General features: G+C 35.4%; 2 protein-coding genes across 2 annotated transcripts; both read right to left on the bottom strand.

Moving 5' to 3' along the window:
• Positions 1-1,903: 1,903 nt before the first annotated feature.
• spcs2 (signal peptidase complex subunit 2) lies at positions 1,904-5,371 on the bottom strand. The gene is made up of 5 exons (XM_027005883.2): positions 5,297-5,371; positions 3,801-3,884; positions 3,550-3,710; positions 3,038-3,172; positions 1,904-2,941 (listed from the first exon to the last, which is right to left on the bottom strand). The coding sequence occupies exons 1-5, from the start codon at positions 5,333-5,335 to the stop codon at positions 2,755-2,757; spliced, it is 606 nt and encodes a 201-aa protein (XP_026861684.1). The 5' UTR covers positions 5,336-5,371; the 3' UTR covers positions 1,904-2,754.
• Positions 5,372-8,799: 3,428 nt separating this feature from the next.
• rnf169 (ring finger protein 169) lies at positions 8,800-15,163 on the bottom strand. The gene is made up of 6 exons (XM_027005828.2): positions 14,773-15,163; positions 12,698-12,771; positions 12,375-12,461; positions 11,930-12,039; positions 11,705-11,804; positions 8,800-11,550 (listed from the first exon to the last, which is right to left on the bottom strand). Exons 1-6 carry the CDS (start codon positions 15,161-15,163, stop codon positions 10,387-10,389), a joined length of 1,926 nt encoding a protein of 641 aa, XP_026861629.2. The 3' UTR covers positions 8,800-10,386.
• Positions 15,164-15,818: the final 655 nt, after the last annotated feature.

The following is a 15,818-nucleotide window of genomic DNA, read 5'->3' as shown; positions in this document are numbered from 1 at the left end:
GCAGTTGGCATGAAAGGCCACCTGCCAGGGTATTTTCAGAAGTATTTCACTTTCACAACCATGTTATTACCTACTTTTCACAGATACAGGTATATATTCAACATAAATTTTATATTAGTGCTGTAAACAAAAAGTACACTAATCAGTGCAGCTTCTTTTGAAAGCATTTGCCACTAATCATACATTTCTGATGCTAAACAAGTTAGAAATGAGTGAAACATATCAAAGACAGCTGTACTGTGCTTAATGTCTACTCTTTTCCAGATGCTGTTCTTTGCAATTTTTTTACCTCTAATAAGCAAATCAGTTCCTGAAAGCAAGTTCTCCTAATCTCTTTATATGTGGAAAAAGAAATGGTGAGCTGCTTTATGATGACATGTTAATTCATGTTGTAATGAAAATGTACCTTATTTTGTCATCTTACACATATGCCAGTGGGGAGTCATGCTGTGAACAGTAACTTTGGTTCAGTCTTCTGTATAAACAGAAAACTGCAAATAATAGCTACCAAAGTACAAAACAAATTTTTGGAAAGATGTCACATTTTTGTCATTACATTTTTAATGGGAATAAACATTCAGATTTGACTACATTAGGATTACAGCAGGCAGGTTATCTTAGCTCGTGCCCTGCATTGAAAGCATTCAGGCTAATTAAAAAAAGAAAAAATCTCATGGATCCACAAGACATTTTGCTGTGCAACCATTGTAGATCGAACAGATTAAAATTGATCGTGTACTAACAAACAATTAATGTAACTGAAATGCTGAAATTCCTAATATTGTAATAAAGCATGTGAAATTAAAATATAACACTGATATATAACACTGATAAACAGTGATTTTGCTTCCTGTAAAAAAATTTACATATTTTTGCAAGATTAATCCAAATATGTTTTCAGAACATCTATCAATTCTCTATTTTTTTTTGTTCCAGTATACTTATATGTCAGTGGTACCAAGGTAAGACATTTTACTTTGTTGGCAGACTACAGCTGGAAACTGAAGGGGGATCTTCCTAAGGCCAAATATAGGAAAAACTCATAACATTATTCATGTAGAAGTATGATTATACATATTTAAGTGTAATAATAGCCTTATTTATAATTTTTTTAAAAAGTGATTAAAAAAATCAAAAAACATTTTAATTTAAAAGATAATTTAATGTAACACTGTAGTCTGCAAATGCCTATTTATTCCTATCTATCAATATATATTTAGCTGACTATAATAAAAGCTGCAAGCTAACTCATAAAATGACAATTACTTGTACACAAAGTCTTATAACATTGCAAACAAAGCAGAAGCAGACATGAAACATGACACTACATTAAAGATTATCTGAACTTACAAGTACTGAAGCACTAAATCTGTTCTGGGCTTCAGGGGTAGCAGAGGTAGTTCAGAAGTTAATGTACTTGCCCAGTGACGAGAAGGTTGCCCATTCAAGCACCACCACTCCGTTGCCACTGTTGGGTCCCTGAGCAAGTCCCTTAACCCACAATTTTTCAAGCTGTATTCAGTTACAACTGTAAGTTGCTTTGTGTCAAAGTGTCAGCTAAATATAAATGTACTGATGCTACAGACATTTGGGATGAAATCAAGAGGTTTACTAGTTTAAGGGTATGCATGTAAACAGATGCCAATTCTATAACCATAGCATGACCTTGTGAGTAATCACTTGTATTGGTCTTCACAGTATCTGACCAACGTAACACAAGCAAAACCTGTCCGATCGTAAGTCTGGGTTTGTTGACCCAACATTCATTCAGTGTAGAATATTTGTTTGTGTTCTTATTGACCCTACAGACAGATTTCACCTAGTTTCAATTATTGTGCAGTTCATAGAGATCTGCTAGAAAACACATATAACACAACGTAAACATAAGAATATAAGGCATAAATAAAGAACAACAAACAGATGCAAAAACTTTACTTAAATCTTTTGCATGTGTGAAGAACAGGCACATATAAAAGAAATGCTTGCAATTAGTTAGCCTTGTCAAATGTCCCCATACCTTATACTTCAATGTAAGCTTTCAAACACACAGTTGGTTTTATTACAAAGAAAAACCTTAATCTGGACAATAAAATAAAATTAGATTTTTTTGTGGTGGTGGTGGTGTTTTAAACAGCATGTAGGACTAAGAGTCCAGGAAAACAACACATTATTTGTATAGTTTTTTTCCTTCCTTTGTCCTTTAAAAGGCAAAGAAATGGCACAATTTATAACACACTGAGAAATTTGAAAAAAAAGCAACTCCCAGTCTGCACAATCAAATTTAGTAAGGCTCACAACAAAAAATTGAGGCAAAAATTAAAACCAAAAAATAAGGGAGACCTTGTATTCAGAAAATCCATAAGGAAAAAATACTATTCAGTGTAGCTAAAGGTGTAACACAACTGAAGTTAAAAAAAAAACTTCATGCACAATGTTTATGTACAGTATTCAACATACTCTCTTAAACCTCTGCAAGGAATATTTTTGAAACAGTCTCATTTTACCTTCACAAAGCATGTCAATTTGAGATTTACTGAAACTGAATTTTATATTATATAAAAAGGATGACCAGTGGGGGGAAAAAAAAACAAACAAACATGAAATTGGACCTATGTATAAACAAGAACACAACAGACTTCATAACAGAAGGCTAACCTCTAAAACACATGCATGAGTAACCTGCTTTTTGAATCCACTACAGCCTCATGAGTATGTGTTGAGGTCACAACCTTGCAGGTATGCCCAGTTTTCACACTACTTAGTTTTCTTCGCTACTGCCAGTGTATCATGAAGTTGAGAGACACACTTTTCATACTGGTCCATCACCAATGTGCCATTTTCATCAAAGAATGCCCCCACTGACTTTGTGAACTCCATCTCCCTGAACCGCTTGGTTTTCCCATCTGTAAAGGAGACTTTCAGTGTGTACTGGTCATCAAACCTACAGAAGACATTTCAGTAATTTAGTAGAAATTTGCAGATGAACAGAAAGTGTGTGTGCATACATTTACTGAAATGTAAAATTGAGAAGCCCCACCTTTTAAGACTGGACGAAAGCTGCCAGATGTGGTCTGGGTCCATGCCAGCTGGATCTTTTTGAACAGCCACAAGAAAGATGTTTTTCTCTTTGTAGGAGGTATACAAGGTTAGGATACCCATCATAATGAAATATGTGTGATTTTATTAAGGAAACAATGGAACTTCTGAATAAAATAAATTTTTAATCTAGAAAAAAAATCAAGGGGGTTTTCATCAAGGGAATAAACCAGAATTTCAGATTTAGAAGGTTGCAGAGTTCATTGTGTTTCAATTGTTTAAAAGTATGCTGTAAAATTCCATGCTTGCAACCCCCTTTAGCCAAATTTCTTACTAAGAGTAAAGTAAATGCATAATGTAATGTATGAAAGAATTTTACTTTTAGGCTTAAAATTGAAACATTTACTATCAGATGCCTCTTTGTGTTTTATGCAACTAGTTTGAGCATTTGAGCCTTCAACTTAAACAACAATATTTTGGCAAGACAGCTTTCTCTTACGCTGTAAAGGATATGAAACAACACAACATGCCAGGACTGGTTTGGACTCTGGAAAAGGGTGTAGGTAGTCCCAAATTAAAGCTACAATGGCAAAAAGGCAGGAGACTGTACAAATGAAGAGACGTCCATCCACAAGGTTGAAGTTCTCAATATAGCCATACTTCTCAATGAGTACCTGTCATGAGGGAAAAATGTGAGTAAATAAAGCAAAACTGTGTTCATCTCAAAATTAACCGCATATTATTACCCTTTCACTTAAGATTACCTTCTTGGCTGCATCATCAAGAGAATTCTTCACAGCTGCACCATCCCATTTGTCAATCTTCACAGGTTTTTCATCAATCCTCCACTAAAAACATGAAGTTGTTCACACAATTATCAACACAGACATCCTTCTCCCCATTTCCTTTTGAAAATCAGTACCTAGCTTCATAAGGCAACCATACAGGCATGCACAAGGATGAATGTTATTTTGCACATGGTTGACAGATTCTTCTTTTTCCATTAAAGTAGTGCTATGCAGCAACAAATAATGTTGAATAACACATAGAAACACTGCTTTTTGGATGTTAAGGAAAAAGGTGCAGTTGACTTACAGCAGACTCTAAAAATAATCCAATCATCCTATGGGGTGTCATTTTTAGAGAACCAAACCCATTTCTTTCTAATTATTTCCAATTCGGAAAAACATGGAATAAGAAATGGCTCATTTAAAAACTAAATTTTACATTACATCAAATTCCATATCCTTTACCATGCTTCCTTTAATTTGCAGGAAGTATTTTTAAGGTTCTTTTGCGACTATCTGAACATTACTTTCTCAAAAATAAATTACATATTCATAAACTTCAAGATATCTTACTACATTCATTAGCTATGCCACATGCTTGCAGTGCAAACAGAAGCCTTTTCATACCTTTACTGTTGATAAAATAAGTCTTCATGCAGATATGTCATGTCTTATTTAGTGAACTAAAACTGCTTAAAACAGTATTCTTTTTGAACACGATATTCGTTAACAAATCGGACACCCTACAGCTGAACTAGAGCTATAGAGAGGACCGTGAATATTCATTGATACGTAACTAAACAAATAGCTACCATATAGGATATGCAACCAAACTACCTAGCTAGCCAGCTTGTCTATTCAGGCGGTAACTTAACTAGTACTCTACTTGGCGCTGATAACGGTATATTATATGGGTTTAACAGTGAAATTGTAAACTAACGTTAAACTTCCGTGTAGTATGTGCACATATATGCGGGTAGCCAAATGGCTATAGCTATACATGCGCGCATATATATGTACACACACACACACTATATATATATATATATATATATATATATATATATATATATATATATATATATATATATATACACACACATACATACATATACATACATACATATACATATATATATATATATATATATATATATATATATATATATATATACATATATATATATATACATACACACACACACACACACACACACACACACACACACAATTAACTTGTTTTCACCAACGAATATAGCGCCACGATTTCAAGTTTCCGTTTTAAGAAACCAGCTAACAGCTAGCTTAGCTAGCTAAGTAGCTAGTTGTAACGAGTCTGCTGCCATAACGACCAAACGAGGTTCTAGATACAAGTTTTATCGGAAGGAACTATATTTTCGCTGTTTTGTAAACACAATGCTGACATAGACGTCTTTTGGACAACCTTGGAAAATATAATAATTCAATATTACTTTTTCCAGTAGACTGTTCTTCCCATTCTTTGCAGCCATCGTTCCTTCCTGGTCATTTGCTGTGACCTGGCTTACTGTGATTGGATAGAACCATTTAATACGCATCCAATCGAAGGACCCGACTCTGACATTAAGCGCCGTCTAAGATATTGGTGGATTTTGAGAAACGTAAATTTCTCTTATTTCCAAAATGACCTGCTCAGAAATATTTGATGTATATGACGAGAGGAAATGCACCTTTCAGCACTTTTTATGTTTACGCGCTATGTATACGCTTGCGACTGGAACATTTTAAGGATACTAGCTAGCGTTAGATACGTATGGATGATTTCGGGTGAGTGAAAAGTTAGAAATACACGAGTTTATAACGGTATTTATATTGGTATGGTAAGGTTCTTAACAGCTCCACATCCTACTGCACTTAATGCTGGGTTATTTGTGTGCCATAGCAAGCAAGCAAGAAAACAAAAAATAAAATAAGCCATGTCAGAATAAGCAGAAGAATCATACGTAAGGCAGAGGGAGCTTTTGGCATAGATCACAATAAGATGCCATTTATAAACATTTTAAAATGCTGTTTTACATTTGTTTGAAATTTGTCTTAGTACAAAACTGAACATCTAACAGTATGTATAATGAATTATTCAATGAAGCCTAATTAAGTATTATAAGTTTATAAGACCAAGAAGTGAAACAATGTCAGTCATATACTAAGCAGTCTTCAGTCACTCAGCTATTCCACTATTATATTTAACATCCACTGCTCACTTCTTTTAATTACATTATGGCTTTTTTGTGTGAACATACTATACAGTCATACTAAAAAAGGGTATAGTAGGTATAGTATAAATGTACACAATTTCATACACAGCCTTATTCTTTTTGAATGGAGTAGGGGATGTGTAGGAGAGGTGCAAAGCTGTTTCAGATAAAGTAAAATCTGCATATAAAGTAATATACATCAGACCAAGATAATGCTTCCACCTAATCATAGTATTTACAACAATTCTGGTTACCAATTTGACAATAAATAAATATGACAAATATTTACACTGATGAATTTAAAAAAATAGCATTACCTGCCATACATTCAACAGTCCTTTTTAAGAAGGTAGTGACAGAGTAGAGAGCAAATGACATATATTTAGGTCAACACTTAGAATCTGAATGAATGTGGGGACAGGGTAGCTTAGTGGTTAAGGTACTAGATAAGCACTCAGAAGTTTGCTAGTTCAACCCACACCACTGCAACTATTGGACCCCTGAGCAAGGACCTTAACCCTCAGTTGCTGAAGCTGTGTTCAGTCATAAGTCACTTTGGATAAATTGTCAGGTAAATGTTTCACAAGTAAGCTGTCTTTAATTCTTTGCCAGGAATATCTTCCTACTCCCAAAAAACAAAACACACCCCCCCCCCCCCAAAAAAAAAAAAAAACCCAAACAAAACCAACCAACCAAACAAACAAAAAACAGAACAGGCTCTATGCAAATACAATAAGATGAATTGGAAATAGACTGAAAATGTTGATACATAAAAGAGGATAGAGACTTTTTTTTTTTTAAAACTTGTTGGAAGTTGGTAGAAATTGGTAAATAAACAGCCAGCAGTGTTTTTATTTTTGCAGATTAGCCAACTGTAAGCTTCTACAAAATCAAAATATAATAGATAGAAATATAGCTAGAAGATTTAAATAACATTTAAAGTGATAAATGCATATGATTCAGTGTCTTACCTCTTCTATGACTGACAGTGGAATCAGAATAAAATCCATCACTGCACACACAGGAATTATCTCATTCATTTTTTTTCTTAGTGTATGTCTTTATTTGTGTAATAAGTTTAAAAATGGTAAATAAAAAATTAACAACAAAAAGGGAATTGCCTCATTCATCAGTAGTGATAAGGTAACTACAGATGGCATCAACAAAATGACTCAAAAAGGTAGTCTAGACATAATGCCTATTTAATGTAAAATATCCCACTTTAACTGGGCTGTGCGCCAGTATAGACATGACAAAACTATAATAATAAACCTTTTGTTTTTCCAACAAAAAATGAAAGCCTTTGGACTGCCTAGTGTTTTGACTATGATTGAGCCATTCTTTTCTTTAAGATAACAAATTACTTTATGTCCTGTCACAAACATGTAAGCCTACTCACTGGCCATGTTCATTTGTCAAAAGCCAGGGTAAAGGCAAAAACAATATAAATTTGGAGATCCTTTGCTTAGTCAAGCCAAGTATTTATTCTGAAGAATAAAAATTCTAACTTCTCTAATCCAATGTTGCATGTGCCTAACAAAAGACTTTCATATTGGCATTTACCTTTTAGAAAGTATGCATAAAAGGATGTGGATGAGGTAATAATAAAATAAAATAAATCATATTATTGAGATTACAGCTATGAAAATAAAATGTTAATTCTGAGGGTTAGCTCTGACTTTCACTTTCCTTTACAGATTGTGAGCTTCAAAAATGAACCATAAAGTCATAATCTGTATAAATATATAAATTAGGCACACTGTGGCATCCAGCATCCCAGGCACCCCTGCCAATGTCAAGAAACAACAGGAGATTGGAGGCACAGGCACTGGCTGGCTGGCACCATTAGGTGACTGATGATCATAATGTACACATATGTGTAGGATAGGCAGTAAACTAATTAGGTGCTGAAGTTGATGCAGAAACATGTACTCTAAAAATATGTTTTAATACTGTGTTTATAATCCAGCTCTAGCACCTTGAGGTCCTAAACATACTAGGAGATTTGAATTTGCACCCATTTCTCCTTAGGCAAGCTGTACTACTTTGCCGACAATTTTAGAGGGCAAATTTTATTGGTAGTCTTGCATTTTGGATTCCTTTGTTGCCATTTAACAAAACAAAAGCACAAAAAAGATGTGAGTGGAAGTACAGCAGCTATCATAATAAAAATCATTATAATACAAAGAAAACTGACAAAAGTACACACCACTTTCACAGGTTAACTTGTTACTAATCAAGTGATATCATTCTAAAGAAGAACTTAACAGAGCCCATAGGGAAGAACTGGTTATTCCAAAAGAGATTATTAGATAATATGCAAACAAAATATTTCAAAGTCACAATGCAATTTGCAGAATACATCTTTCTTGTGTAGGTGCAAAACCAATTTTATAAACTTAATATCCTCATGTTCATGAGTTCCATGTCAAATATTATGTTCATCTGCCTCCCTTCTTGTGCACATTCAATAGTGAAAAAGAAGGAGCGTGCTGACCAGTAAAAATATGTTTTATCTTTTATTCACTCTGATTAAATGAATAAATGGTCAACATGTCTCGATTTTCTTCAAGAATCTTTCTCTGATCAAAAAATTAACAAAACAGTATAGAGGATAAATGAGAATATCAATGTGAAAAATTTATTTATATATATATATATATATATATATATATATATATATATATATATATATATATATAAATGATAAATTAAAAAAAAAAACAAAAAAAAAACACCAAACTGGATTGCTAATAGCCTTGAACTACCGTTAGTCATAAACCAGCCATATTAATTTGATTATCTAAATCTTATAAACACCAGACAAGTATCAATTTTATATGCTTAATTTACTGAAATAGTACTTAATGTCTTCCTGAACATATAAAAAAAATAAAATAAAATGGAAAATAATAAACTATGTAATAAACTATATTTGATATGCTACGTTTCTTTTTTGCTTGTAGGTCGTATAATTGTGTCCAGACGAACTGAGAGAACACTGTGGCTCAAAGGCTATACAATTAAAATATTTTTTAGAAAAATAAACAATTTGTGGATTTGGTCCCATTATTCACAAAATTTTCAGATCATACACAACTTGCTCTGAACACTCCAATATACATGCTATACATGCCAAATACTATGAAGAAGTGAAGACAAGTCGGGGCAATTTAGGCTAATCCACTTCCAACACGCACCTTTGCAATAAAAGCAGGGTTTCATCTCCTTAAAAGTCCTTAACAGTATTTAAAACCCAATGTACAGTACTGAAGAAAATGTCCAGTTGGACCTTCTATGTAGACAAGGTCTATAGAAAAAAATATGTGGTCTGAATAAATGGGAAAGATTTTGGCACATCTATGAAACTTCATTATAGACTTTTTTAAACTTTACAGTAATGATGAATCATAAGCGATGTATATGACTATTCATACATATAGTGCAAGTGTTTAACTTCTCTTTAAACATTAAAGGTGTAGGCCTTGTTGGATACAATAAAAACTTTTCATAGTATGCACACTCATATGTACTGAATAATATTCAAATAGAGGGAATAAAATGTAATAAAAAGAAGTACTTCACATATGTGCAAACATAATGCACAACATGAAGGAAGCTCCCAATATCAATTCATTGAAAATAAAAAAAAAAATCTCTCAAAGCAACATAACAGTACATTTTTACTGAGATAATTAATGAGGTGAGTTGGGTAATGCAGGTAAAGCTTTTATAGTGCTGCCCAAATGTATATATTTGGATATGAGCACTGCACGTGTCTCTTGGCCAGACATTCAAGTCCATTCCATTGACATCATTATATTGAGCACTTAAATGGTTTGTTAATACATAAAGAAATAAAAATGCATTTGCAGTTAAAATTACAACTGATATTCAGCATTTACATATTGGTGCCTTTTTGAATTTTTACAAAATAAGACATTAACTTTATAGCAATAATACATTGCATAAAGGTAGGCTATTTTACTTTCTTCTAGACTCCAATAAATCATAACAGTCCCAGGGGAGTTTCTTTTTGATGGATATTTAACCAGTGACAAGACTTTATACAAATGTAACATGAAGCAAAATGAAAATCATTAACAGCAAGGATCTATGCCTTAAATTTATCACATGAAACTGTTGTTTTAGCACAATTATCTGAGAAACTCATTTTACCATGCATTTTGTGGGGATCAAAAACATCAAGCATAGTTGTCATAGTCCCAGCAATATTTTCTACCCCATAGAATAACCGAGAATTGCATGCTCGATTTGCGTTTGTCCATCTCCCTCCACCCCTCCGAAACAATCGTCATTTCAGACTTCTAATTAAAGTGTTTAATCCTTCTAGAAGATCTTTCTGACCTGCGTGGCTTGAGGACTGCTGTACTATCTACAGATACCCAGGAACGTAGAAAATATTTATCAGAGCTAGTCTTATGCCTTTCTACCTGGCCTTCTTTATCAAATTGTCTTTGCAGCTTTATTGCAAGCTCTCTGTCCCTCCTCTCTTGACACATCTTTTCAGCATATAAATCACTCTCTCTACATTGTGTTTCAAAGGCATCACAGCTTTCTGTCCGGGATATTTTTAGCTTCCCAGTCTCTTCCAAATGTTTGGTTTTCTGGTTCCTCTTCTTGCCCCTTCTTGAGGTAGGTCTGTTGAATACATAACTCCTGACTGTATGCTCATCCCTTGAGTCTTGAAGTTCTTCAATACTGTGATTATGATGACTTTCTCCAGCATATTTATCAATCATGGGTGATTTAAAGTTGTTATGCTGTTCTGAGTGTGCACAATGTGTTTCACAAACGCCACATGACTTATGAGTATTAAAACTGTATAATGTTGGTTGTACATCGCACTCCCTGCAATGATCAAAACTCAACCGTCGCTTATTACTCAGCAAAGACTTTTCCCTCTGCTTTCCATAAACATCTGTCTTTGCACTGCAAGTGCAGTGCTGACCTTGTGATCCTTTCTCCACTGGAACAGAGTTACATGGTTTGCCATTTTTCTCTTCTCCAAAGCTCTGCTTGACAGCGAGATAGTCAACCACTGGACTAGTGATGGTGCCTTTTGACGTCACTTTGATACACTGACGATCTATCTCGATTTGCTTCCACTTCTGCAGGATCGTGGGGCTGGCTTCATAGCTGGTGGTTTTCTGCAGGCTCTGGGTTAGGTTCCTGGGAGTGGACTTAACAATAGTGGGCTCCAATAGCCGGCCATCTGGCAGCCTCTTTGGTGGGGTGCACGGTGAGCAGACAATGGGTTTGAAGTGGTTCAGCTCTTCTGAGATGCTGTCATTGCTCTCTGGGCTAATAGACCGCTCTGGCTTAACATGAGGCACTAAGGAAGTAGCAGGAGAAGCCAAGATGGAACGCCAGTGGTGTCTCTTATCAAAAGGGAGAACAGGTGCTGAGAAGGAGCAACTGTTCTCAGAGGACAGGAGGATTCCAGCATTATAACTATGAGCAATAATGGCCTATAGTGAACAGAAATGCAGTTGTTATTATTACACGAATAAGAATATAGTAGGTAGGCACAGTTACATTAGAAGTGAATGGGGGTGAAGGGGTGGGGGGTTGGGGACCGCAAAAATCTCATTTGAATACACTTGTTCAGGTCTTGTGTCATACCTTCTCTGGCGCAGAAAGGTGTGACTGAGCTCTACCTTTTCCTCTACCTTCCTCAGAGTCTGTACAACTTTGGCTTCTCTGCACAATGCTGTTTTGTAAACTGTCCAAAGAATATAAAAAGGTGGAAAACAAGCAAAAAAATACAAAATCAAATTCAAGACACCACTACACACAAGAAGGATACTGATGCATATTCTGATTATGAAGTTAAAAAAGGTGCTGTACCCTCTGTTGAATGCCGGAGAGAACCTGGTTTTACGCACAAATGCTGATACATGCCTGGTCCTCATTCTCCAAGGTTCTTCATTCTCAGAGTCTGACAGTACGCCAAGAGTCTGAAAAATAAGAATCTGTTATTGGGAACTGTGTAGTCCTCAATCTGACATAACCTATGAATGACCACTCACCAATGTTGCCATTAAGCAATACAGTGAAAATAAAATCGTAATATTTAGCCTGATATATATTCATGTTTATGCGCTTGAACAGTGTTTTGAGGTCAAATTTAAAACTTTTACAGACAGCACTTCATTGTGGAGCATTTAAAAATAAATCAGAATACATATAAATATGTACTTCATTCTTAGAAATGATGCAGACAAACAACACTACCTCTGTAGATCAAAAACCCCTCTCTTTACTTTAAGAAGCAGGAAAAGGAAAAACATACAGTGTCTTGAAAGTGCAGCAATTCACATTCTTCCTTTTTATGGTGCACCGTTTTTTTCTTTCTCTGCTCAGTTTCATCATCAGTCATCTAGAAATGAGAGGCCCACATTATTTATCAACTAACAAATATTTTACAGTGCCTAAGGATTTCTGGTTGCCCTACCTTGTATTGTATTTGTGTGGTTTCTCATTAATGCTTCTTTAATGTTTTTCATTTCACTCTATATAAGAATACAGACTATAATATTAATTACCATCAGCTAAGGTGCCAAGAACACTGGGGAATGTGGACTTAGGGCTTACCTTTTTGCTTTGGTAACTGACCTTACTCTTTTGCTTCTCATTTTCATGCCGCATTTCTCCAGCTTTATGTAATTGTGGAGGTGAATTGAAAATGTCTGTGCAAGAGAATTTCCAAAAAATGTCACTACTGACTGCAAAGGATTCAAGCAAATACCAAAGATATTGCAGGAAACAGTAAACCCAGCAAACCAAACTTCCACAGGAAAAACAAAACAGGGTGGGTATAATACAGATACAGTATACAATTGCTTAGAAAAATGGGTTATTCACATGAAAAGGCATAGAAAGAAAACTACAAGATATTACTTCTAGTTACTCACTCACAGATAAACAGCACGATGTTGACTTTCTTAGTTATAGCACATTTTCAGAAATGCCATTAAAGGAATATCTCAGTGCTAAACATCAAAACCAATTTAAATGGTTTTAGAGTGATTGTCAAATGCTTGTTACTAAACCAAAAATGACCTCCTATAGACTTCAAGACTAGCAAATTTTAAGATTGCATTTAAAAACTAATATGCTATTAATTTATTTCCTTGTTGGAACCTGACAAAGAACAAAAGCCATAAATATCTTACAATGTAAATGGGAATACTTTACTGCTCCACCCTCAAATGAAAGTGATATGTTTCTGCATGTCCTTGCATGTTCTCCATGAGCAGTCAGTCAGTCAGCAGTCAACTCTTTATAGGTACTACAGTTCAAATACATACAGATTCACTTCAAACTGCTATATTTAAACCCTGTTGTCAAACATGTTTATGGGAGATTAAAATGTCACACTTGAGAATAGGCATCCATTAACTAATGGATCAAACAACTATCAGCAAGAGCTAGGCTACTAGCTGTCTAGTTAGCTGCAATGATTTATGGTTACTTTTTTGTGCAAGTATATTTAATTACCGACTAATAATTCACTAAATAGCCTGAGGACATGACGCTGCAAAACTGTTTTTATGCTCATGGTTGAGAATTACCATTCCTTGAATGAAAGATTGTACCCAGTGGAATTCTGAGAAGTTATTTTTGTTCCACCTGTAACTCTAAAGCCAAGCATTCAACAAATAAAGACATTAAAACTAATTTTAAAAATCTATCATCTGTCAATACTTTCAGGGGCAGCACAAGTTATTATATTGTATACTGCAGCAGTGGAGGTCTTTGAATCAAATAAAAAAGGTCTACCAATTTAGTGAGGGTTGTGTTTGTGTGTGTGTGTGTGTGTGTGTGTGTGTGTGGGGGTGGGGGTGGGGGGGTGGAGTGCGCGCAACTGAAAGTCATCTGTGCTTCAAACTTTGTGCTCCCTCATGTTAAGTGGCAACATTATCACAATTCCTTCAAAACCTTTTCTTGTGGCCTTCCCATTAGAGCCTTATACTGCATTGTTGCAGGTACATGACAGCTACATTTTAAATACAAGATAATCGATCACATGCGTGACCTAAATGACATGTAGAACAACAGACAACCAACTGTGGAATTTTAAAGCATAAACCATGTCCCTAAAATTGCACTCTGCCTTTTTTTGCTTCCCTTGTCTTCCACTTATGTACCTGACTCTATGAATATGATGTAAGAATTTATTTGGCCGGCCAAAAAATGAAGTTATGCTATCGTTACACGGGGGAAAAAAAAACGAGTGACAGAGCTAACTAAAAACTATTTTGAAACACAACTTACAAAAAGAGAGGTGCCAAGCTATTGGCTCCTCCATAAAGTATATAGATATCAAGAGTAAACTCCTACAGCACCTCCGCACAAGCGCCTCGTTTTCTGCTGCTGAGACGACTTTTGGGCTATGTAAACAACCATTTTCAGGACAGTTATACAAGTACGTTAGGATAACTCATCTTTCATAAGTGCACTTTCAGCTATATAAAGACGTGGGAAAATGACGTACCGTAACACTGTGAAACGTTTATATATATTTAAGGGTTGTTTGACAGGTATACATTAGGCCAGAGGAATACGACAATGCTCCTGCCTAACACTAAAATGTATCACCGAAATGTTAACACCGACGTGTATGATATGCGAGTGTATTTTCGCATCAGCAGTTAATTTAACCATTCTATAGCTTTAGATTACGTTACCTTCCCCAACCGCCTCTCCATCTCTTTGCGCTATTCTCCGCTTGCATCTTTCTGGGTAACTTTGTCGAACCATCTCCCATAGTTCTATGTTTACCAGGCTCTTCTCACGGGACTGTTTACGGGCCCAGCTGGATACTCGCAGCCGGCATAAGGGGCAGCACAAACTGGTAAACTCTACCGTCCGCTTGAAACAATGAAGGCAAACAGAATGTCTACATGGCATAGTTACGGGTTCTAATAATATCTCCAAGCAAACAGGACATCTTGCTTCCTCTAAAGTAAGAGCGCGCATAGGTATGTGAATCCGAGGTGCAACTGCGCCAGGCTTCGTTTTATTCCTCTGTCCTAATCCACTGGCGGATTTGGCGCACCCCATAGCCGCCATTTTCATTGGTATCACACTACTAGGTTTGAAAAACAAGCCCCGCCCAGTTTTTGCATCAGGGGGTAAGGCCAGGGACTACTTGAATCTCAATATGAATGCCGTTTTCCAATCACGGTACTAGCGCGGGAGTGCGCTTCTGTAACAAGGACTAGGGTAATTGCACTCTGAGAACGCAAGAACAAATGATAAGTAGGATAATCTTGTCACACCCTTATTCTACAAATATGGATAAAATGTTTATGTGACTCTTTAAGTAAATAAATATATCAGTGTCACACTACGAAGTTTTATAGCAGTGTTCATTTTACAATTACTTTCTATAATAGAAAATTGAGAGTGAAAATTTTTGGTTATCAAAAAAAAACAGTTGTACGTATTCTTCACTTTTAACACATTTATTTGTCAGATTTGTTCTTATTCCCTGTTTTATTAGACGTACATGCCTAAAAAGTAATTTAAGCAGTGTGCAGGAGGTGGGTGTGAGTGTAAGGAGACTGATTTACGTCAAATAATTTTGTCACAAAAAAAATGAGGCCAACTCTCAGAGCGTCATTATCAGCTCTGTTTGGGCATTTTTAGGCCTTGTTAAGGTTCCATACAAAGATCATATAAAAGGTAAACTCCATGTATCCTCAGTATCGAGCACCCTATGTATTGAGAA

The sequence above is a fragment of the Electrophorus electricus genome, chromosome 15 (genome assembly GCF_013358815.1).
Source record: "Electrophorus electricus isolate fEleEle1 chromosome 15, fEleEle1.pri, whole genome shotgun sequence".
Classification (NCBI taxonomy): Eukaryota; Metazoa; Chordata; class Actinopteri; order Gymnotiformes; family Gymnotidae; genus Electrophorus; species Electrophorus electricus.
The sequence above is the reverse complement of the archived record's forward strand: the minus strand, read 5'-3'. Positions and strand labels throughout refer to the sequence as shown.

Excerpts from the sequence above, each read along its gene's own strand:
- spcs2 (XM_027005883.2), bottom strand. The coding sequence starts at position 5,335 with ATGGCTGCAAAGAATGGGAAGAACAGTCTACTGGAAAAA. Across the intron at positions 3,711-3,800 it reads TTGATGATGCAGCCAAGAAG|GTACTCATTGAGAAGTATGG; the intron begins GTAATCTTAAGT and ends CCCTCATGACAG. Across the intron at positions 3,173-3,549 it reads CTGGCATGTTGTGTTGTTTC|ATATTTCATTATGATGGGTA; the intron begins ATATCCTTTACA and ends ATAAAATCACAC.
- rnf169 (XM_027005828.2), bottom strand. The coding sequence starts at position 15,163 with ATGAAAATGGCGGCTATGGGGTGCGCCAAATCCGCCAGTGGATTAGGA. Across the intron at positions 12,772-14,772 it reads TGGAGAGGCGGTTGGGGAAG|ACATTTTCAATTCACCTCCA; the intron begins GTAACGTAATCT and ends TCTCTTGCACAG. Across the intron at positions 11,551-11,704 it reads ACCTTTCTGCGCCAGAGAAG|GCCATTATTGCTCATAGTTA; the intron begins GTATGACACAAG and ends TGTTCACTATAG.